This window comes from Pistacia vera, unplaced genomic scaffold (assembly GCF_008641045.1).
Source record: "Pistacia vera cultivar Batoury unplaced genomic scaffold, PisVer_v2 Contig1044, whole genome shotgun sequence".
Taxonomy (NCBI): domain Eukaryota; kingdom Viridiplantae; phylum Streptophyta; class Magnoliopsida; order Sapindales; family Anacardiaceae; genus Pistacia; species Pistacia vera.
Genome location: NW_022195076.1, coordinates 1 through 23,237, shown reverse-complemented (window position 1 = coordinate 23,237; position 23,237 = coordinate 1). Strand labels below are relative to the sequence as shown.

General features: G+C 33.4%; 2 protein-coding genes and 1 pseudogene across 2 annotated transcripts; all 3 read left to right on the top strand.

The window, feature by feature from the left end:
- The first annotated feature begins 8,803 nt into the window (after window positions 1-8,803).
- On the top strand, window positions 8,804-11,099 carry LOC116126987. Its single transcript, XM_031412655.1, has 5 exons — window positions 8,804-8,855; window positions 9,695-9,745; window positions 9,900-9,989; window positions 10,115-10,293; window positions 10,797-11,099. The coding sequence occupies exons 3-5, from the start codon at window positions 9,956-9,958 to the stop codon at window positions 10,893-10,895; spliced, it is 312 nt and encodes a 103-aa protein (XP_031268515.1). The 5' UTR covers window positions 8,804-8,855; window positions 9,695-9,745; window positions 9,900-9,955; the 3' UTR covers window positions 10,896-11,099.
- Window positions 11,100-14,229: 3,130 nt separating this feature from the next.
- LOC116126933 lies at window positions 14,230-16,364 on the top strand (annotated as a pseudogene).
- A 1,701-nt stretch (window positions 16,365-18,065) lies between these two features.
- Window positions 18,066-22,175, top strand: LOC116126969 (diaminopimelate decarboxylase 2, chloroplastic-like). The gene is made up of 8 exons (XM_031412639.1): window positions 18,066-18,607; window positions 18,723-18,897; window positions 19,297-19,446; window positions 20,080-20,241; window positions 20,680-20,865; window positions 21,335-21,457; window positions 21,535-21,624; window positions 21,898-22,175. Exons 1-8 carry the CDS (start codon window positions 18,120-18,122, stop codon window positions 21,976-21,978), a joined length of 1,455 nt encoding a protein of 484 aa, XP_031268499.1. The 5' UTR covers window positions 18,066-18,119; the 3' UTR covers window positions 21,979-22,175.
- The last annotated feature ends 1,062 nt before the right edge of the window (window positions 22,176-23,237 follow it).

Sequence of the window (23,237 nt, the reverse complement as noted above, 5' to 3'; positions counted from 1 at the left end):
ATAACATCTCCTAAGTCAACACACTCACCCCATCAGTAACTCTATCTTAATAGGTTGACTCACTCTAATAGGTTTCAATCCTAATCTCTCGATCATCCCATGAGAAATAAAAGAATGGGTAGCCCCAGAATCAATTAAAGCATATAAGGAAAAAGCATGGAATAATAACTGACTCGTTATGGCTGATGGACTGGCTTCGACTTCACCCTGTGCCACTGTAAAAACTCTAGCATTCTCTAGAAACTCATTATACTTTTCAACTGGCTCATCATCGCGGCGAAGAAACTTCCATTGCCCCGGCGAAAAGTTGTAGAGCTGACACCATACTCAAGCCAACGTCACCGCAGCGAAGACTATTCTTCGCCTCGGCGAAGACTGAAATTCTAAGATTCCTTAAAACTCAACCAATTTCCAGGCAAACACTCAACCAACTCAACATACAAACTCAATTAAAACTGAATCGTACCTCAAGTGGGGCATTACAAGGTGCAAGTCTCTAAACCAACAATCAAACGTAAAGCAACTCTTACATAGAAGAAACATCTTCAAACAATGACACAAACTACCAGCAATAACAACTGCTGGGCTTTCAATTCTGAAGATCCTGTAGAAGTAGAAAATAACCATGCTTCACTACTTATTGGAACGCATTTATTCTTCGTAGAACATGATAGAAACAGAGGATTATAACTACTTATTAAATCTTGCAAACAAGAAAACTAACAAGCAATGTATCAGACTGTCGTTGCTCTAATCACTATGCACGACAGTAGAGGTGGAAAAATTCTAAAGAAATTAGTGAAAGTAACCAATCAATTCCACAAAATGAAAAATTACAGGGAACTGTTCAAGTCCATGACTCCAACTGCAACAATTCTCATTAAAAGGAGAATATTTCATATTTGCAACAAAGAGAATCAAAATCGTATACATTGGACTAGATCAACGTCACTAGAAAATATCATATGTCCAAGATGTAATGTAGATTACCAAATAATATGTATGAAATATAATTTTTAGTGAGCTCTTTATGTTATTTATTACATATGCAAAAATATCTCAATAAAAGTGGTATTCTGTATATTCAATTTTATCATTGGATTGTCTACACATACGTGACAAACATCGATCTAAATATATTATAATGTAAATTAACAAAATCTATAAATAAACATTCCTATTGCACATAAAAAATAAAAAAACTTCAATTTATTACGAACCAATTTAAATCCCACGCTAAATGATAACATTCATTTGAAGCACGACCGACAAACCATTATTCACTATGCAAACGATATATTATAATATAATCATTACATTTCTAACTTGAATACTTAACAAAATAATTATTATGTTTGTTACCGTTTCGATTCTCTTATACAAGAACTTATTAACGTTTCTTCGATCAACATGTTTTCTTATTCCTAGACATTTTTTTGTTTTGCCAAAGAACCTTTGGTATTCTGAAAACCAGATTCAGATAAAAATACTAACTCCTATTAATAATAAACATCAATCTAAATATATTATAATCTTCCTCTTATACAAGAACTTATTAACGTTTCTTCGAGCAACTTGTTTTCTTATTCCTAGACAATTATTTCTTTTCCCAAAGAACCTTTGGTATTCTCAAAACCAAATTCAGATAACAATACTGACTCCTATTAATAATAAACATTAATCTAATTATATTATAATCGTAATTAAAAAAAAAAAAAAAACTAGAAATTACCATTTCTATTACACGCTTAAAAATTTTGTACCATTATAATCTAAAAACTTTTGTACCATTATCAATCAAACAAAATCAAAATCGAACTATATGCATGTTTAATAACCATATTACCGAAGCACAATTAAAAAATTAATAAATATATTGTGACATCGTCATATCATCTCTGACTTAGATCACATTGTTTGTTTATCATAATAACTCAACATCTTGCCGAACCATTATTAACTACCTAACAAATATTCTGCACACTTAACAAAATATTTATTACGATTTTCTTTAATATTGTACGGATAGTCTACTAACGTTTCTCTTATCTTATCCAAATAATTATTAACACTTTTTCAATTCACACGTTTATTTACTACAAGTTATTTGCTCATATTCCACCTTTTCATATCCTATTCTCCTATAAATATTGCTCTGACATCAATCACCCATTTGACATTCTTCAGATACTATACACTTTAACTGTTCATTTCTTCTCCAAAACTTAATTCGAAAATGGCTGACAAAACATCACAACCAAAAGAATCTGCAACGAATTCTAGCAAAAATCTCAATGACAGTAGTTATCCATCGAAACAATCAGAAGGTATAAATATTGCAAATCTTTTGTATCCTACATTACAAAATTGCAAACAAAACAATGATACATGTTTATAAAATTTGATTGTATATTGTTTTTGCAATTGCTTTAGACATTTTTCAGGGAATGCTGGAATTGAATGAGAGTTTCAATAAAGTTGAGAACAATCTGGATGATCTACATATTGCACAAGACAAATTCAGAGAAGTCATTGATCAGATGTTATAAATCATGAAATCTGCCATGGATATTATTTATAACCTAAACAAAAGAGAATATGCATACTTACTAAAGGAACTGAATAACTATAAGAAAAATAGAAAACAAAGACTATATCGTCCAAACCCATTTCACGGTATGAAAAAACAATGTGCTTATTTCTTTTATAATAAAAGTTTTATTCTCTATACTCAATTTTATCTTGATTTTAGTGTACTCATTAATTGATTGAAAATTGTGCTCCACGATAACACCTTATTTTTTATTTAATTCTTCCATCTTCGCACATTGGATGAGTACTAATAATAAGTATATAAGTACATTAGATAGATAAATCATCTTGACTGCAAAGAATCCTATACTGTAAGAAAAAAATTTATCAGTTGATGGGAATGCAAAATGTCATATTTAACCCCCTTAATATTTAGTCTTTTATATGTATTTTGTTGCCTAAATGTACTGATTTTTTATCTATTTTGACTTAGGAAGCAAATGGGAGCGTTAATTGCAAAACGGAACTAATTAAGTGAATTCGGACAGTTTTGACGTTGTTTCGTATTTTGGGCATAACTCTCTCATCTGAGCTCCGATTGAGATGATTCAAAATGCTGTAGAACGCTAAGAAATATATCTACAACTTTTATGTTTTGAATTTGGAGAGATATTGCTGCATCAAGGTTGTAATTGGGCTTGAAGTTGACGCATCTGCACTGCCGATGTTCTGGAACATTCTGCCTTGTAATGCAAGTCCAAGAGGCAGTTTTATTGGAAGATTTGAAGACATTTGGCACACGAGTTACAGCTGGACACATCACTTTCCTATTTTTATTTTTAAGACTTTATTGTATTTTCAATTAATGAAATCAGATTAGATTAGGATAATTTGTTTTAGGAGATTGAGTTGGATTCAAACACTTGAATTAATTTTTGGGAGGGAGATCAGATTAGTTTTTTTGGGTGACACACGCCTCTCTCTGGTTTTCTCTGAACTTTTCCTCGTAATTCGGTGATGGCCATGAGAGGCTGATTTTGATAACTTGGTCGAAGTAAACGGAAGCCTCGGAATCGATAAACTGTGATCTAATATAATTTCTTTGTGTTCAATTTTCGTTTTGAGTATTGGATGTTTTTCTATGCCTAATTTTATGATTGTTTCATTTAATTACTAGGGAGCCTACTAGTTTATTAATTGTCGCAATCTACTGCTAAGTTAGATATCAAATCCGTAATTGTTTGATCCCTCCACCTTGCGAAGCAATTAGGGTTAGTATTTGCTGCGTCGAATTAATAACCTTACGAAGAACATTCAACTAATTAAATACAACCGCTTTGTTTTGTGTTGTTTAGCTTCATCGATCTCTCTAATTCTTAAGGCTGCCACTAGATTAAATCTTGAGCGCTTGTCTAGGGTTGTTTAGGGTAAGATTAATTAGGATCGCTTGTTTCCTGATTAATTACAATTAAGGAGAGATAGAATAGTTCCAACGGTGAATATTCAAGTGTGAATTGATTATCTTCGCGTCAATGATCAGTGTAAGATCCGATGGTGGATGTTGACGGAGACCAATTTCGTTATTTAATTGAATTCGAATTATTGTTTTTGTTTTTGCTGAGATTGTTTTCTGTTTTACACAAAACCCCCCAGCTTTGTTCACATATCCAAATTCGGCTAGACACTCTTCGTGGGATCGACCCTGACTTACACTACTACTTGTATTTTTAGGTTTTAATTCTGGGTGCCTACGACAGCACGCCATCAGTCAATCTCAAACGTGAAAATGACTCAATTAATTTTAAATTCAAATAATAATCTTCATATATTAACCGATGTTATAAGTTAATTTAAATTATTAATTTTATGTTACACAAACTCTGTACACATATACAAGTTATTTTTACTCTAAAACTTGTATAATTAACACGTTAAGGTAAATCATTTTTTTTTTTTATCACCAAATTAAATTTGATTCTGTTTTGTGATAACACCACATAAACCCTAAACCATTATTCACAATCCAGGCAATATTTAATATCATCATGACGTTCTTACTTGAATGCTTAACAAAGTATTTATTACGTTTACTACCGTTTCATATCCTCTATCCAAAAAGTTATTAACGTTTTTCAATCAATGTGTTTACTTATTACCAGACATTTATGATTTTCCTAAAGCAGCTTTGTATTCTCAATACAAATAAATACTTTTAAATTTTAAATAAATATTAACATAACGTTAAAGTGATACAGCTTAAATCGCTCATTCAAGTTGAGAAGACTACCTGAATATTATGTGGTCTAATCATACAATTGATGTTATTTTTCCAATTTATTCTTCTCATCTTTTCTATTAAACTCATGCTATTTAGGTCTTATCTTCTTAAACACCATGTTTATTCATTTAATATCTTTATTCATGTTCCATCTGTTTCTTTGTATTCCAATTAAACAGAACCATCTATCAATAACATCAATACCCTTCTCATTATACTTTTTGATGATATCTCGTGTTGTACCATGTGTGTACTAATCAAATATATAAATATTTAATATACCTATATAGAATTAACATGAATGCAAACCGTTTACATTTAAATCAACAATTATTTTACAAAACTATTAAAGACCAGATTCGGATAAGAACGCTGACTCCTATTAATAACAAACCGAAAATTATCTAAGCAGTTGAAACCAAAAAAAGGGAAAAAAAAAAAAAAATTGTTGGCTACCTACACACAACATATAAATCGCAGATACCATATCAACAACTAATTTCCATATGCTTACATCCAAACCCACCACCAGACATCATGATTCCTTTCAAATTACACAAGAAACAACCCACATGTTTGTTACAATTATCGTCAGAAATTCTACAACGAATCATTGTGAAGCAACCGACAAAGATCACACCACTTTACAAGTAATACAGTTAACTTAAGTTTTGCTAAAACCATTGTATCTCATTAATATAATTTTTTCATTGTTTTCTTACTCGCACAGAAAATGATATTATACAAAATGGTTAAATACAACTAATAACATAAGATAGTACTTTGTTCTACATCAGTCTTATAACAATAACGATTAACCATAGAAATGACTTTGCCGAACTATCTGCATCTTTAGCTGTTAAAGTTTTCTAATAAACAAAAAACAAAATGCATTTTAGGATCCATATTTAAGTGATTTATATTTGGTACACTTATTTATTCTTAACTGCTGAATCATAAGGTAATTGTATTATCATTCCCAACTGTGAATTTTTTTTTTTTTAACTATTATGAATCTTATGCTTCAAACCATTACTTACCGTACAATTTACAGGTGCAAATATCTAACAAACGAGCAAACATAAACAAATATTACGACAATGGACATTTCGAACAACAACACAAACTACCAACAATAATGACAGTGGACTTTCAATTTTGAAGACACTTGCAGAAGTAGAATAACAAGCTTTGCTACTGCTAGAACACATTTGTTCTTCATCAAACATGACACATATATGGGATTGAAACTGTTGATTGTAGTTTGCCAAAAATATAACATGCAAGCAATGTATCACACTGCCGTTGCTCTGCTTACTGTACATGACAAAGAGGTACACAAATTCTGATGAAATTAGTAAAACTACCTAATCATTTCTACAAACTGGAATATTGCAGAAAAGAATTCAAGTCCCTTACTCCGACTGCAACAATTCTCATTAAGAGACGAATATTGTGGACTTGCAACAAGGATAATCAAAATCGTATCCATTGGGACAGATCAACGTCACCAGAAAATATCACATGTCATAGTTTAACGTGGATTACCAATAGTCTGTATAAATTTAATTTTTAGTATTTTCGTATGTAATTTCTAGCACTGTACAATTTCAAATGCTTTTTAGTTTAATCTGAAAATAAAGTTAAAAATTCATTCGATTATCAACGATTGATCCAATATTAATAACTTATAAAGAAATTCATCACAAGATTACAATATTTAGTACACGTAAACATAGTTAAAAAAATATTAAATACCAATGATATGACAATTTCAAATAATAAAAATGTTCGCAACACAACATCTAAATACTGTTTCAACAATAAAAATAAATTCCCTTCCATTATTCATTAGAATGATTCTACACCGAACCACAACATATTTGGAAACCTGCTTGCCGAACCATTGTTAACTATTTATGACTTCTCCTTTAATGCACCACAAACAGTTTTGCTACAGTTGTCAACATTTCTTTCAATCAACGTGTCTATCTTTGTTGTTAGAAGTTTGTAAATTTTCCCAGAGAAACTTTCATACTGAGTGATATGTACCCCAGATACTCTACTAACGTTCATATCACCTTACCCATTATTATTGACACTTTTTCGATCGCTATTTATTCATTACCACACTCGGTTGATATTCCACCCCTTTGTATCCTATACTCCTATAAATATTATTTTAGACTGATAAAATATTATTGTCCATCCTTTGAAAATACGATAAGATTTGTTATTAGTAAATCACATTTTTGTTTTTATATATAACTTAACATCTTGCGAACCATTATTACCGACCTAACTAATATGCCACACACTTAACAAAATACTTATTACCATTTCCTTTAATATTGTACAGATAGTTTACTAACGTTTCGTATTACCTTCCAAACAATTATTAACCCTTTTTCGATCGACACATTTATTATTACCAGATGTATGTTCATATTTCCCCTTTTCGTATCCTATTCTTCTATAGAATGCTCTGACATCAATCACCCATTTAACTTTCTTCAGATACTAGCATTGTATTGTTCATTTCTTCTCCAAACTTAATTTGAAGATGGCTAACAAAACATCACAACTAGAAGAATCTGCAACGAATACCAGCAACGATCTCAATAACAATAATCTCTACCAAGGCAACTAGAAGGTATAAAGTTCCACATCTTTTGTATCCTAAATTACGAAATCACAAACCATGATACATTTTGCAGGAATATAAAAACCACTAAAAAGAAAAAAAAATTGATATGTCAGAGTTAATCTGATAATTAATTTACGCATTCATGTTACCGTTTCATATATATAAAAATGATTGTATATATTTCTCACAATTTTTTAGACATTTTTCAAGGAATGCCGGAATTGAAAGAGATTTTCAAAAAAGTTGAGACCAATCAAGATGATCTACATACTGCAAAGACAATTCGCAGAAGTCATTAACCAACTGTTACAAATCATGGAATCTGCTATGGATGTTATTTATAACCTAAACAAAAGGAGTATGCATATGCACTAGAGGAACTGAACAACTATAAGAAAAGTATGAAATAAAGTCTATATTGTCCAAACTCAATTCTCAGTATAAAAAAGCGATGTACTTAGTGTCTTTATAATAAAAGTATTATTCTCTATATTCAATTTTATCTTGATTTTGGTGTTGCTCATTAATGATTAAAAATTGTTCTATATTCAATTTTATCTTGATTTTGGTATTGCTTATTAATTGGTTGAAAATTGTTCTCTATCATACACGTTCTTATTTTGATTTGATTATTTCATCTTTGCACATTGGATAGTACAACAATAATTATATATGTACATTCATAGACATTCCAAAATCTAACCATTTTCAAGAAATATATAAAGAAAAAAAACAGTCAATACAAACCTGAAAATGAACTCAATATAAATTTTAAGTTCAAATAATTGATATTCATAATATTATTGACATTAATAATTATAAAGGTACAATTACTAATTTTATGTTACACACATTCTGTATGTATATAAAGTTATATTTAATCTAACACTGGTACATATATAAAAATTATTTTTACAACCTATTCTAAAAATATTAAAATAACATCCCCGCGCAACATGCGGCCGATACCTAGTTAAATTTTTATATACTCAGATAAGATACATAATCAAATTTCTTGTTCATTTTACAATTATTATTTTCTCTAAATTTCATATAATTTATTACCAATTGAATTTAACATATGCATATATTTAATAATAAGATTTTATTCAGTATTCCATTAGCACTTGCAGTGATTAGTCATGAGTTCTAAATTCTAAAGAATATCATACTTTTTTTTTTTTTTTTCAAAATTAATTGAAAATCACACGCTTCGCAAAGCATCATCTCTCAAAATCACAACTTTAGCAAAAAATATTGACACGTCATTAGTACCAGTGGTCCTGACACACCGGATTATCGCCTAATTATATAAACAGATCACAATTTCTCTAGAAATTTCTATCTTTCGTGTTCAGCCGCCGCCGCTATAAACAGCATGCCTACGAAGCTCCGGAGGTCAGTGACCGTTCAGATCTATTGATTTTTTTGTTCATTTATACCATTTTGATTTGGTATTTTGGTTTGCTGCGAAATAATCCTGAAATATTTTTTTTTTTTGTTTTTGAAAGGAAAAAGTGAAATAAGTCTAATTAGTTTGTTTAGAATGATAAAGTGAGTTGCTTTTAGAGTTCAGAATGAAAGTTTTTTGCTTTTAGGGTTTAAAATGTCAAAGTAGGATGCTTCTAGGGTTTCCAATAGCAAAGTTTATAGGTTTTTTTTTTTTTTTTTTTTTTTTTTTTTTTTTTTTTTTTTTGGTAAACCCGGTAATTGCCTCCCCCGCTAATCGAACACGAGACGCTTGGCTATGGCTAACACCAGTGACTAAAGGACTTGCCATCCGAAGTTATAGCTTTTACGGTTTTGAATGAAGAACTTTGTGCTTGCAGGGTTTAGGATAGAAAAATTTGTTATTTTTAGTGTTTGATATTTGTTTGTGATCGGGATGTTAATTATTTGCAAAACTATAGGCTAACGTTTAATATTGTCAGTTTTTGTCGTATGATTAATGTCTAAGATATTTATAGGTTAGTATAGAAGTTTTGGGTGTGATTCGGATATTTATTTGGTTTTGCATTCTGCATTGAATTTGAGGTAACTGGGTCCAAGATTTGATACCGTGGCTGTAAATTTTTCTTGGTTTAGGTTATTGGTATGTATATTAAACCCATTTTGTCCAAACTATAAAAAGGCTTTGGGGTCTAGTGTTCTTGTGGAGACGCTCAGGTTGTATGTGTCTACTGCTGTGACGGGATATTCTTTATTGATTCTAATGGTGATTTTACTTTCTTCTGTAGGAAGACCTGCACCCCGCGCTGCTCCACGACGTAGCCCACCCCCTCCACCAGGTGCTTTTTTGTATATTTCAAATAAACACGCAACATATTGTTTTTGTTTTACAGTGTATAAATAAATGTAATTTTTCAACGTGTTTTTTCTTACCATATTTTAAAATTGGGTATGCACTTGATTTTAATGTCTGATATTTCTTATTTTATGCAGTTCAACATGCCCCTTCTCCTGCTCCAGCTCAAAGTGGTGGTGGTGGTGGTGGATCGATGCTTGGAGGCATTGGCTCAACCATAGCTCAGGGTATGTTAAGATTATCGGTTTTGTTAGATTTATTACATATAAATTTTTCTAAGGGTTGCTATGTCTATTAAATTCAAATTTGAGTCATGGAGCAAATCTGAACTTTTGTTCTCTCTGTCTTTTAGGCATGGCTTTTGGTACTGGAAGTGCAGTGGCACACAGGGCTGTGGATGCTGTCATGGGTCCTCGAACTATCCAACATGAAACTGTGGTCTCTGAGGCTGCTGCTGCTGCCCCATCTCCAACTACAAACAGCCTTGCCGGCCCTGATGCCTGCGGTATTCACTCCAAGGCATTCCAAGATGTACGTATATTTTTTTCCTTCAGCTAATTGTTATTATTGATAGACTTGCTTTGATATGCGGACGGTTTCATCCTGTTTCCTAGAAGAACTTAATGGATAAGTTAGAAGCAAAAGAATTACTCTGCTTCTAGTTAAACCAATATATTGATGTTTGCTAAATGTGTATTCACAGATTTTGAAAGCATAGAACTTACAGAAGCTAAAACGTTTTCTTTCACTGGAAGCATCAAAACCAATTCTTTAGTTTGTTTGTCCTTGTTGGTACTGTCAATAAGTTTATGTTTTAACCGGTGTGATAGTTCTTTGTTTTCTTATGTGAGATATCATCTAAAATCTAATTTTTAAATTTCTATAATTGACTTGCTAAATTATGTTTATAATAATTTATATTAGATTCACTTGCAGTGCTTCCTGAATAGTCTTTTGATATTTATATGATTTGGGTCATTAAAAATATTCTAATAAGAGATTGGCTGACGTAATACTCTTTTTGTTACTTGTAGTGCATCAACAACTTTGGAAACGACCTCAGCAAGTGTCAGTTCTACATGGATATGCTTGCTGAATGCAGGAAGACCTCAGGCGCTGTGTTGGGTGCATAAACGTTCCCTTTGCTTCGCTATTTGATGGGTATTCAGCTATGAAGTTGTGATGTTTTAATGACGATGATTCTGTGCGTATGTAGTTGAGGATTTACACGGGAAACTCTTTGAACCCCGATATTGTTATTGAAACATTGGTACTTTTAAATATTAATGGTGCTTGGATAAAAGATTCAATTGATTACTGCTTGTGGCTTATTAGTAGTCTATGCATTTTCTTGATGTGGCAAAATCTGAAAGGGCTGGAATTGTTGTGTTGTATGATCAAAGTGGAAAACATATTTGCTGCAAGCAGAAAGGAAAATGAGTCTGGGTTTTTTTAAGTATTCATCTTTGGAAGTTGTACAAATTATTTTATTTAAAAAATCGATTAAATGGGAGTGCACATGGAAGAGTAAATAGCTTGTTAGGTGCACTGTTTTAAAAACCGGACCGGATTGGCCGGTCCAATCGGTTGGACCGGGAACCGGTCATGTGTTTGGTTCGAGTCAACATTAAACCTGTTATTATGCATTAAATCGTTTTAACTCGATCAAAACTTGGATAAAGTCAATGGATAAATCGGTCTGATTTCAAAAACCCCTAACCTACGCAAACGCGCTATTGCGTAGCCCATTCCATTGATTTCCTTTCTCTGTTTCTTAGCTTCTTCTCTTTCTCTGTTTCTTAGCTTCTTCTCTTTCTCTGTTTCTCTACTAAAATTTCACAGATTTCTCAACTTCTCTTCAAAAATTTTTCTCTGAAATCCCACTCAAATCGCAATCAACTCCATTCCCAAAGTTTAAAATCGCAACCATTCGGCATTCACCAAATCGCAACTAAACTCTCTCGCCAAAAATCAACAACGTTTTCCTCCCTCGCTAGAAATTGAGCTAAGGAAGGGTAGAGGGCGATAGTGTTGTGGCGTCGCTCATAGTGAGGGTAGAGTACGACGACGTTGTTCACTGCAAGGGGAGAGGACAACGACATTGCTCACAGTAAGGGAAGAGAATGATAGCGTCACTCACAGTGAAAGGGAGTGGACAGTGGCATCATTTGCTGTGAAGGAAGAGGATGGTGGTGCGACTGATTGGGAAGGGAGGAGACGACAGAGGTTGAGAGTGGTTTTATCCTCTTTCTTCGCATTTCGCTGTGAGGGAAATGGGGATTTTAGCTAAGAGTGGTGGTGGAAGTGGAAGAGGATAGAAGATGGTTGAGATTGGCAATGGGGTTGTGAACTTGTGAGTGGTGGTGGAAGAGGATAGACAAAGGTGGTGGTTATGGTTTGTTATTTGAAAGGGAATTGGGGATTTTGATTTAGTGGTGGTGAGATGTATTTTAGAATCCAATGGTTTTATTTTTTATTTTTTTTTATCGCATAAAGACATCAAAGACCCTCATTCCTTTAAGACCATTTGTGTTGACAATTTCGGCAAAATGAAGATCGACCAAATAGTTTCCAGGACACAAGTTTTTGAATCGGTAACTGAAATTTCCAAATCTTGCACATTGATAAATGGATGGCATATCACCACCATCAATTATATTTTCATTTGTTCTCAAAACCTCCCCTCCTTCGAAATAGCAATCCAAGTCCAAGTCAACGCTAGAATCTCTTTTCTTTATAGCCCCACCTCCGGTCACAAACGTCACAAAGATTATCTAGTTCAAGAAACAAAACAAGTATGAAACAATTGGACTGAAAATAAAAGTACTTCTGATTTCTAAGTTACCGAAAAAGAATCAAGGTCTTGGTTTCTTTTTCCATCGTTTAGCAAAAAGCCAAAAATGAAAGAAAAACTAAAGTTGAGAATAGAAGAAAACGAGTGTAATTAATATAAACCTCTTATGTTTGTACTGAGAACTCCCGATTTAATCAATCTTGCACCCGAGACGTAGAGTACCGCATCAATTGAATTCGTATCGTAATTCTCCATTCTAAAATATTTTAATTAATATAAACAGGTTTTTTTACACAAATTATCGATTTAAATAGGTTTTTTTTAAATGTGTTGACATCATCATGCTGTGTGATGACATCACCGGTCCAACCGGTTGAACCGTGACCGGGCAGTAGAGCAGGTTGTCCTCCGGTCCGGGATTTAAAACAGTGGTTAGGCGTTAGGTTAATGGTAATATCCAATGTTTAAAAACCCGGCAAATTTAACCAGTTCGATCAGGAACCGGCCATTGAGTTGGGATGGGTTGGCCTATAAATCGGGGATATGCATTCACCCGGCATGATCCACAGTTGGATTAGGGTCATTGTAGCAACCCATCGGTTCAATCAGTTATGGGGCAAAACCGGGTGAATTCTTACACGGTTTTCAAGCCCTTAAATTGACTTTCTTTACCGTTTTCCCCAATTTTTTCATTCTTTGTTGGGCCTAACCCATTTTTCTCTCTTCCATCTCTTCATTTGAATCACTTCTTCATTTCATCTCTTCACTTGAATCACTCCTCTTGTTCAACAATGGCCGTCACTCAGCTTTTCTCCCACTCACCTTCACTTTCCAAAACCTTAACCCAAAATCCATTTACTAAATTCCCCATTCTACCCCTCAAATCCTCGTTCAACCTTTGAACAACCCCTAAACCCTTCACTCTTTAGGCAGTACTGTCTAAGAACCCGTATTAAAAATTGTTCTTATATTCTTTATCTTGATTTTGGTATTGCTTATTAATTGGTTGAAAATTGTTCTCTATCATAACACGTTCTTTTGATTTGATTATTTCATCTTTGCACATTGTGGTACTAACAATAATTATATATGTACATTACATAACATTCCAAAAATCTAACCATTTTCAGAAAAAATATATAAAGAAAAAAAACAGTCATATCAAACCTGAAAATGACCTCAATATAAATTTTAAGTTCAAATAATTGATATTCATAATATTATTGACATTAAAATTATAAAGGTACAATTACTAATTTTTAGGTTAACACAATTCGGTATGTATATAAAAGTTATATTTAATCTAAAACTTGTACATATATAAAATTATTTTTACAACCTATTCTAAATATTAAATAAACATACCCGCGAACATGCGGCCTCGATACCTAGTTAAATTTTTATATACTCAGATAAGATACATAATCAAATATTTCTTGTTCATTTAACAATTATTATTTCCTCTAAATTTCTATAATTTATTACCAATTAGAATTTAACATATGCAATATATTTAATAATAAGATTTTATTCAAGTATCTCAGCATTGGCACTTGCAAGTAGATTAGTCTGAGTTCTAAATTCTAAAGGAATATCATACTTTTTTTTTTTTTTTCAAAATTAAATTGAACACACCGCTTCAGCAAAGCACTCTCTCAAAATCACAACTTTAGCAAAATATTGACACGTCATTAGTACCAGTGGTCCTGAGCACACCGGATTATCGCCATAATTATATAAACAGATCACATTTCTCTAGAAATTTCTATCTTTCGTTGTTCAGCCGCCGCTATTAAACAGCATGCCTCGACGAAGCTCCGGAGTCTGACCGTTCAGATCTATTTTGATTTTTGTGTTCATTTATACTCATTTTGATTTGGTATTTGGTTTGCTGCGATAATCCTAAATATTTTTTTTTTTTGTTTTTGAAAGGGGAAAAGTGAAATAAGTCTAATTAGTTTGTTTAGAATGATAAAGTGTATGCTTTTAGAGTTCAGAATGATAAGTTTTTTGCTTTTAGGGTTTAAAATGTCAAAGTAGGATGCTTCTAGGGTTTCCAATAGCAAAGTTTATAGGTTTTTTTTTTTTTTTTTTTTTTTTTTTTTTTTTTTTTTTTTTTTTTTGGTAAACCCGGTAATTGCCTCCCCCGCTAATCGAACACGAGACGCTTGGCTATGGCTACACCCAGTGACTAAAGGACTTGCCATCCGAAGTTTATAGCTTTTACGGTTTTGAATGAAGAACTTTGTTGCTTGCAGGGTTTAGGATAAAAAATTTGTTATTTTTAGTGTTTAGATATTTGTTTGTGATCGGGATGTTATTATTTGCAAACTAAGGGCTAAGCGTTTAATATTGTCAGTTTTTGTCGTAGTATTAATGTCTAAGTAATTTATAGGTTAGTATAAAGTATTTGGGTGTGATTCGGATATTTTATTTGGTTTTGACATTCGCATTGTTTTGAGGTAACTGGGTCCAGATTTGATACCGTGGCTGTAATTTTTTCTTGGTTTAGTTATTGGTATGTATATTAAACCCATTTTGTCCAAACATAAAAGGCTTTGGGTCTAGTGTTCTTGTGGGAGACAGCTCGTAGGTTTATTGTCGGTATTTGCATGTGCTCTAGTTTCTGTTACTTTCTTCTGTAGAAAACCTGCACCCCGCGCGGCTCCACGACGTAGCCCACCCCCTCCACCAGTGCTTTTTTGTATATTTCAAATAACACCGCAACATTTTTTTGTTTTACAGTGTATAAATAAATGTAATTTTTCAACGTGTTTTCTTACCATATTTTAAAATTGGGTATGCACTTGATTTTAATGTCTGATATTTCTTATTTATTGCAGTTCAACATGCCCCTTCTCCTGCTCCAGCTCAAAGTGGTGTGGTGGTGGTGGATCGATGCTTGGAGGCATTGGCTCAACCATAGCTCGGGTATGTTAAAATTATCGGTTTTGTTAGATTATTCATATAAATTTTTCTAAGGGTTGCTATGTCTATTAAATTCAATTTGAGTCATGGAGCAATCTGAACTTTTGTTCTCTCTGTCTTTTAGGCATGGCTTTTGGTACTGGAAGTGCAGTGGCACACAGGGCTGTGGATGCTGTCATGGGTCCTCGACTATCCAACATGAAACTGTGGTCTCTGAGGCTGCTGCTGCTGCCCCATCTCAACTACAAACCCTTGCCGGCCCTGATGCCTGCGGTATTCACTCCAAGGCATTCCAGATGTACGTATATTTTTTCCTTCAGCATTGTTATTATTGATGACTTGTTTTGATATGCGGACGTTTCATCCTGTTTCTCGAAGCACTTAATGGATAAGTTGGAGCAAAGAATTACTCTGCTTCTAGTTAAACCTATATTGATGTTTGCTAAGAGTGATTCACAGATTTTGAAAGCATAGAACTTACAGAAGCTAAAACGTTTTCTTTCACTGCAAGCATCAAAACCAATTCTTTAGTTTGTTTGTCCTTGTTGGACTGTTCAATAAGTTTATGTTTTACCCGGTGTGATAGTTCTTTGTTTTCTTAGGTGAGGTATCATCTAAAATCTAATTTTTAAATTTCTAATTGACTTGCTAAATTATGTTTATAATATTTATATTAGATTCACTTGCAGTGCTTCCTGAATAGTCTTTTGATATTTATATGATTTGGGTCATTAAAAGTATTCTAATAAGAGATTGGCTGACGTAATACTCTTTTTGTTACTTGTATTGCATCAACAACTTTAAAACGACCTCACAAGTGTGTTCTACATGGATGCTTGCTGAATGCAGGAAGACCTCAGGCGCTGTGTTGGGTGCATAAACGTTCCCTTTGCTTCGCTATTGTGATGGGTATTCAGCTATGAAGTTGTGATGTTTTAATGACGATGATTCTGTGCGTATGTTTGAGGATTTACACGGGAAACTCTTTGAACCCCGATATGTTATTGAAACATTGTCTGAGTGATATAGTACCCCAGATACTCTACTAACGTTTCATATCACCTTATCCAAATTATTATTGACACTTTTTCGATCGACATATTTATTCATTACCACACGTCTGTTGATATTCCACCCCTTTGTATCCTATACTCCTATAAATATTATTTTGATACTTGATAAAATATTTATTGTCCATCCTTTGAAAATATATCGATAAGATTTTGTTATTAGTAAATCACATTTTTGTTTATTATAATAACTTAACATCTTGCCGAACCATTATTAACGACCTAACTAATATGCCACACACTTAACAAAATACTTATTACCATTTTCTTTAATATTGTACAGATAGTTTACTAACGTTTCGTATTACCTTTTCCAAACAATTATTAACCCTTTTTCGATCGACACATTTATTTATTACCAGATGTATGTTCATATTTCACCTTTTCGTATCCTATTCTTCTATAAAGAATGCTCTGACATCAATCACCCATTTAACTTTCTTCAGATACTAGACATTGTAATTGTTCATTTCTTCTCCAAAACTTAATTTGAAGATGGCTAACAAAACATCACAACTAGAAGAATCTGCAACGAATACCAGCAACGATCTCAATAACAATAATTCTCTACCAAGGCAACTAGAAGGTATAAAAGTTCCACATCTTTTGTATCCTAAATTACGAAATCACAAACCATGATACATATTTGCAGGAATATAAAAACCACTAAAAAGAAAAAAAAAATTTGATATGTCGAGAGTTCATCTGATAATTATATTTACGCATTCATGTTACCGTTTTCATATATTTATAAAAATTGATTGTATATTATTTCTACAATTAGTTTAGACATTTTTCAAGGAATGCCGGAATTGAAAGAGATTTTCAAAAAAGTTGAGACCAATCTGGATGATCTACACACTGCAAAAGACAAATTCGCAGAAGTCATTAACCAACTGTTACAAATCATGGAATTTGCCATGGATGTTATTTATAACCTAAACAAAAGAGAGTATGCATATGCACTAGAGGAACTGAACAACTATAAGAAAAGTATGAAATAAAGTCTATATTGTCCAAACTCAATTCTCAGTATAAAAAAGCGATGTACTTATGTCTTTTATAATAAAAGTATTATTCTCTATATTCAATTTTATCTTGATTTTGGTGTTGCTCATTAATTGATTNGGGCTAGGCAAGTACAGGTAGGGTAACCACGGGTAACAGGTCAAACGGGTATGGATTGACATAATTTTTTTTTGAATGGGTAGAGAAAGGCATCACCAGTACCCAACCTGTCCGCAAAAATAACGGGAGGGCCGGGTACGGGTAAAAATGGTGTGGGTATTAATTAAGGTTACTCATACCTACAAATTTTATTTAAGTACTCATAGACCTGTGAGTACGAGAGCCTTATTTTGTCAAATTTACTTAAGATCTTTTGAGTAATATCATCTAAACACCTTGGATGGTTAATTTAAATATATATTATATGATGATTTCCTAAAAATTAATTAAAAAGTTTTTTAATAAAATTTAGAAGCAAAATAGGCACATGACTAAAAGCCATCCCTATACATGAAGTCAAAGTGTTGTGGTCTCAGTGTGGCTCCTCTTGTTCAGCAATGGCCGTCACTCAGCTTTTCTCCCCCTCACCTTCACTTTCCAAAACCCTAACCCAAAACCCATTTCCTAAATTCCCCATTTTACCCCTCAAATCCTCTTTCAACCTTCGAACAACCCTTAAACCCTTCACTCTCAAAGCAGTCCTGTCTGAGAACCCCACAAAACCCCTCACTCAAACGAACCCATTTGAGCACTGTTTCACTAAGAAAGCTGATGGCTTTCTATACTGTGAAGATGTTAAAGTTCAAGATGTCATGGAAATCGTTGAAAAAAGACCTTTTTATTTGTACAGTAAGCCACAAATCACTAGAAATGTTGAGGCTTATAAAGAAGCTCTTTCTGGGTTGAACTCTATTATTGGTTATGCCATTAAGGCTAACAATAATTACAAGATTTTAGAGCATTTGAGAAAGTTGGGCTGTGGAGCTGTTCTTGTGAGTGGGAATGAACTGAAGCTTGCTCTTCGAGCTGGGTTTGACCCCACCAAGTAATGCTTTGTTATGTTTTTATATGCTAGCTTTTATGTTTTTTTTTTTAATTTGATGTTTTGCTTGTGGGTTTGCTTTGTTTGTTTTGTTGTTAACGTGATGATGGATGGATAGGTGTATATTTAATGGGAATGGGAAACTCTTGGAAGATTTGGTGTTGGCTGCACAAGAGGGTGTTTTTGTGAACGTTGATAGTGAGTTTGACTTGGAGAATATTGTAGCGGCTTCAAGAATTGCTGGCAAGAAGGTTAATGTGTTGCTCCGCATAAATCCTGATGTGGATCCTCAGGTTTGTAGTTGCCTCAGTGTTGATACATATGAATGTTTTGATGTATTACATGCTTACAATGTGTAACTTTGTAGAAAAAGAGAACATCATTAGAAATTCAATTTAATACTTAGAAGTCTTCCTAGTTAGAAGTCTTCCTAGTTCATTGATTTTAATGTCATGTTAAGTTAGACGAGTGGTTTGGGATGTTGGTATGCAATGCAACATCAAGGAATTTTAGCATATCTGAATTTGAGAATTTGTGTAGGCATTCCCAGTTTTGAGCTAATGGTATATGAAAGAGATCTTGCTTTTATGTGACTAGATTCAAATTGACTATGATGAAATTGAGTATAATTTGGATTCTTGCTGTATACTCTATTTACACAAATTGTATTATGTGTGGGTATACTTTTGTAGGTTCATCCTTATGTTGCTACTGGAAACAAGAACTCTAAATTTGGCATTAGGAATGAGAAGTTGCAGTGGTTTTTGGATACTGTGAAGGCACATCCTAATGAGTTGAGGCTTGTGGGGGCGCATTGCCATCTTGGTTCAACCATTACTAAGGTCTGTTCCAATACTTTGCTTAAATCTGTCACGTCGTGATACATTTTTGCAATATAGAAATTTTTGTGAATAATGTAAAAATATTTCGTGAGATTTTATTGGTCATACTTTTGTACTCCTATATTTTTGGAATAAAGTTAAAAATGATTCCTTGTAATCGCTTCTTGTTATTCATTAAAATATGGTTTTGGATATGTATACTTGGGCAGATTACAAGAATCTCCAAATGCCAAGTTTGTCTCTTTATTATGTTATTTTCTATATAAATGAGTTGGACTTCCTATTTTTAAAGGAAGAATCTATAAATTTTTTTGCGAGTTATACTTGTGCAGGATTACCAATTTCCGTTACCCATATTTGATGACATTGTCATGAACCAAATAAAGGAACGCCAGGCGTTCTATACTAAGAATCTTTGTAATTTTAAGTGACTGATTCAACTGTTGGAAAACATAAGAAATTAATTATCTGGTTTACTTTTGGGTGAATGTCCAAATTTTAACAATTTGAATTTCTATAATGCATTCTTTCTCTTTTTACTTGGGGAGATGGTGCTTGTTTCCCTTGTTAGTATGTTTTGTTGTCTACCTTGATATTAATGACATAGGCAAGTTCTTTTTTTGATAATTTCAGGTGGACATTTTCAGGGATGCTGCAGTTCTTATGGTTAATTATATTGATGAAATACGTGCCCAAGGGTTCGAAGTTGATTACTTAAACATTGGAGGCGGCTTAGGGATAGATTATTATCACACTGGTGCAGTCCTTCCCAAACCCAGAGATCTCATTAACACCGTGAGTATCACTTTCGTAAATCTTTCATATTATTTCACGTCTGATAGCTCATTCATGGTTGAATTACTATCAAACTAACGAAATTAAGCGCTCCTGCTACTATCACATTATTTAGTCTCTAGATGTTTTCTGATAGCTGCTTAGAAAGTTATTGATATAGTCTACTGACTTTTATATTCTAAAGATTACACATTCTGAGCTTTGGCACACGAGATATTAATCAGTGGTCCATAAAGTGGGGATTATGCTTAACAACTTTTATATTTTTCTTGATTTGTAGCATTAGAATGAATTTAAGATTTGAAGGGCAAAGGTTTTACTTTATTGTAATCAGCTTCATCTCATGGCCATGTTAGAAGCATAATCATGTATTTACAATGCTAATTTTTATCAATATGAGGAATGACTTTCTCATTTTCTTCTTGGTGGTTGGAATAGGTAAGGGAGTTGGTGATATCGAGAAATCTGAATCTGATCATTGAACCAGGGAGGTCACTTATTGCAAATACTTGCTGCTTGGTTAACCGAGTCACTGGGGTCAAAACCAACGGAACAAAAAATTTTATTGTGATTGATGGCAGCATGGCTGAACTTATCCGTCCTAGCCTTTATGATGCTTATCAAGTATGTAGCCAAGTTTATTGTTCAGTTTATTGATCGATATTGGTTCATTTGTTTCCTTAGTCCTTTATTTATTGATGTTTTCTTGGTTTGACAACTTGTCATCTATTTTCAATGACTGCCTTTCTTCTGAGGCAGGTTTATTCCTGTGTATGTGTAACAAGAGAAAATGATGACGTCAAAGTCAATGTCCTTGATATGTAAAAGCACTCAGTTGTGCCTTAAGAGTCAAACAAGGTTTTAGCGAACTATGCTTCAATCTTTACATTCTATTTGTCATTTTTTTCTGCTGATTGCCAGTCATTTATGGAATAATAACATTCCAGTTTTCATAGGGATGAGCCATTCCGTTATGTGCAAGTTCTTTTTTTTTTTTTTTCAGAACCCTTTTGTATTGCTTTTATATTTCTTATGTCCATACAATCTGCTGCTTTGGTTGATTGCAATTGACTCGGGTCATGTTTGGTTGCAGCACATTGAGTTGGTTTCCCCTGCACCACAAGATGCTGAAACTTCCAAGTTTGACGTGGTGGGTCCTGTCTGTGAATCTGCAGATTTCTTGGGGAAGGAGAGGGAACTTCCAACCCCATCTCAGGTAATGTGCTAGGCTCTTTATAGGATGGTTGGACCAATTATTTCTTTCCTTTCCTAATCAAGAGTTTTGCTTTGTAGGGAACTGGTCTGGTTGTTCACGATGCAGGTGCCTACTGCATGAGCATGGCATCAACTTACAATCTCAAGATGCGTCCTCCTGAGTACTGGGTATGGTGCCTAGAAATCTGTCATGTTTCTGCTACATGTATTTACTGTATTATGTGCTTATTAATTTCAGCTTGTTTTTCTCTTTAGTTTTTATCGTTTCCCTCGATGACTGCTCTGTTACATTTCTACTATCCGTTTCCCATGGATGTCTTTGCGTGTTAAGTTCAGAATTGGTCATAAATTTTAGAAACCATAGAAAATGACAGCAGATAGTAGTGCCTTAGAATTTCTATGTCAATAAAAAGTTCTGAGAATTTGAATTGATGCTTTCAGATTGAAGAAGATGGATCAGTGTCGAAAATTCGGCATGGCGAAACTTTTGAAGACCACATGCGATTCTTTGAAAGTCTTTGATTTAGATATTAGCCATTGAGAAGCTCAAATTTGATAGGTCGTGTTCATTTCCTTTGGAACGAATATGCGTATGGGAAATATCATTGGAACCGAATTTAATTAGCTGTTGAGTTTTATATATTAGCTTTGTATTGATTAGAACATTAAAAAAACAGAACCATGTTCAATAAATCAAATTTCAACCTGGTTATCACTTAGCTGTCCAGTTTTTGTTCAGTAATTAGCCTGTTGGAGGTGTTAGAATGATTGCAATTTTTTTTTTTTAATATTTTCTTAGTGTATTTCCAAATAAGGAATGAGAAGCGAGTCGAACAGTTCGCGAGCTACTCGAGCTTGGCTCTTGGAAAGCTCGAACTCGATTCGAAGTCAATCGAGTCGAGCTTGAGCTCGAGTGGCTCGTTTAAGGGGTTGAGCCGAGTTTGATCAGGGCGAAGCTCGGCTCAATAGGCTCGCAAGCCTCATCTCGAAGAGCCAAATTACAAGTTTTGTAACTTTTTTTATTTTCAAGTTTTTAAAATGAAAAACAGCCCCCTTCTCACAATAAACTCGAAGGTCGAGCTCATTTGAGCTCGAGCACGAGGTCGAGCCTAAGTATTCAAGCTCAAACGAGTTCGGCTTGAACTCGAACTCGAACTCGACACTATTAATCACAAACCGAGCTTGAGTGTCCAGATACTTGGCTTGGCTTGTATACACCCTTATAATTCCAATGGATCATTGTGATCCATGAGCTGCTTGATATGCCTTAAAGATAATATGGCCCTTATGGTTGGAACCAAACAAAGAATCTGTCAGCAGCCATATCATATTTCTTTCGGTAGCTTTAAAATTTTAAGTTCTGGGAATGTCATTATCTGTAGATGTTAAGTTACAAGAAACTGAAGTGGGTTTTTCAAAGCATCTTTGATAATTGATATTCTGTAGTGGTGATGGGCTACCGAACGCATATGTGACTAAACAACCTTATCTGATTCTGACCCATCCTCTTGATTTTATTATATTTATATTATAATTCATGGAAGCTTGAATTCTGCATTCAGCTGTTGACAGAAAAACAGCATCTGCCACATGTATCAAAATCCTTTCATTTGCTAAATTGTTGCTTTCAATCCAATATGAGAACTGCATATTTTTTCCTCATTAAAAGAGAATATTGACTATAATTTTTGTATGAATAAACGACTTTTTCCTACCCAAGTTTTGCCTTAATGAGACACTTTATCACCCAAAAAGTTTCAAAAGACTATTTTCTCACCCAA

Bases quoted from the DNA above. Each gene is read 5' to 3' on its own strand.
- LOC116126969 (XM_031412639.1), top strand. From the start codon at position 18,120: ATGGCCGTCACTCAGCTTTTCTCCCCCTCACCTTCACTTTCCAAAACC. The intron at 20,242-20,679 runs GTGAGTATCACT...TGGTTGGAATAG, and splicing joins CCAGAGATCTCATTAACACC to GTAAGGGAGTTGGTGATATC. The intron at 20,866-21,334 runs GTATGTAGCCAA...GTTTGGTTGCAG, and splicing joins GCCTTTATGATGCTTATCAA to CACATTGAGTTGGTTTCCCC.
- LOC116126987 (XM_031412655.1), top strand. From the start codon at position 9,956: ATGCTTGGAGGCATTGGCTCAACCATAGCTCAGG. The intron at 9,990-10,114 runs GTATGTTAAGAT...TCTGTCTTTTAG, and splicing joins TGGCTCAACCATAGCTCAGG to GCATGGCTTTTGGTACTGGA. The intron at 10,294-10,796 runs GTACGTATATTT...TGTTACTTGTAG, and splicing joins ACTCCAAGGCATTCCAAGAT to TGCATCAACAACTTTGGAAA.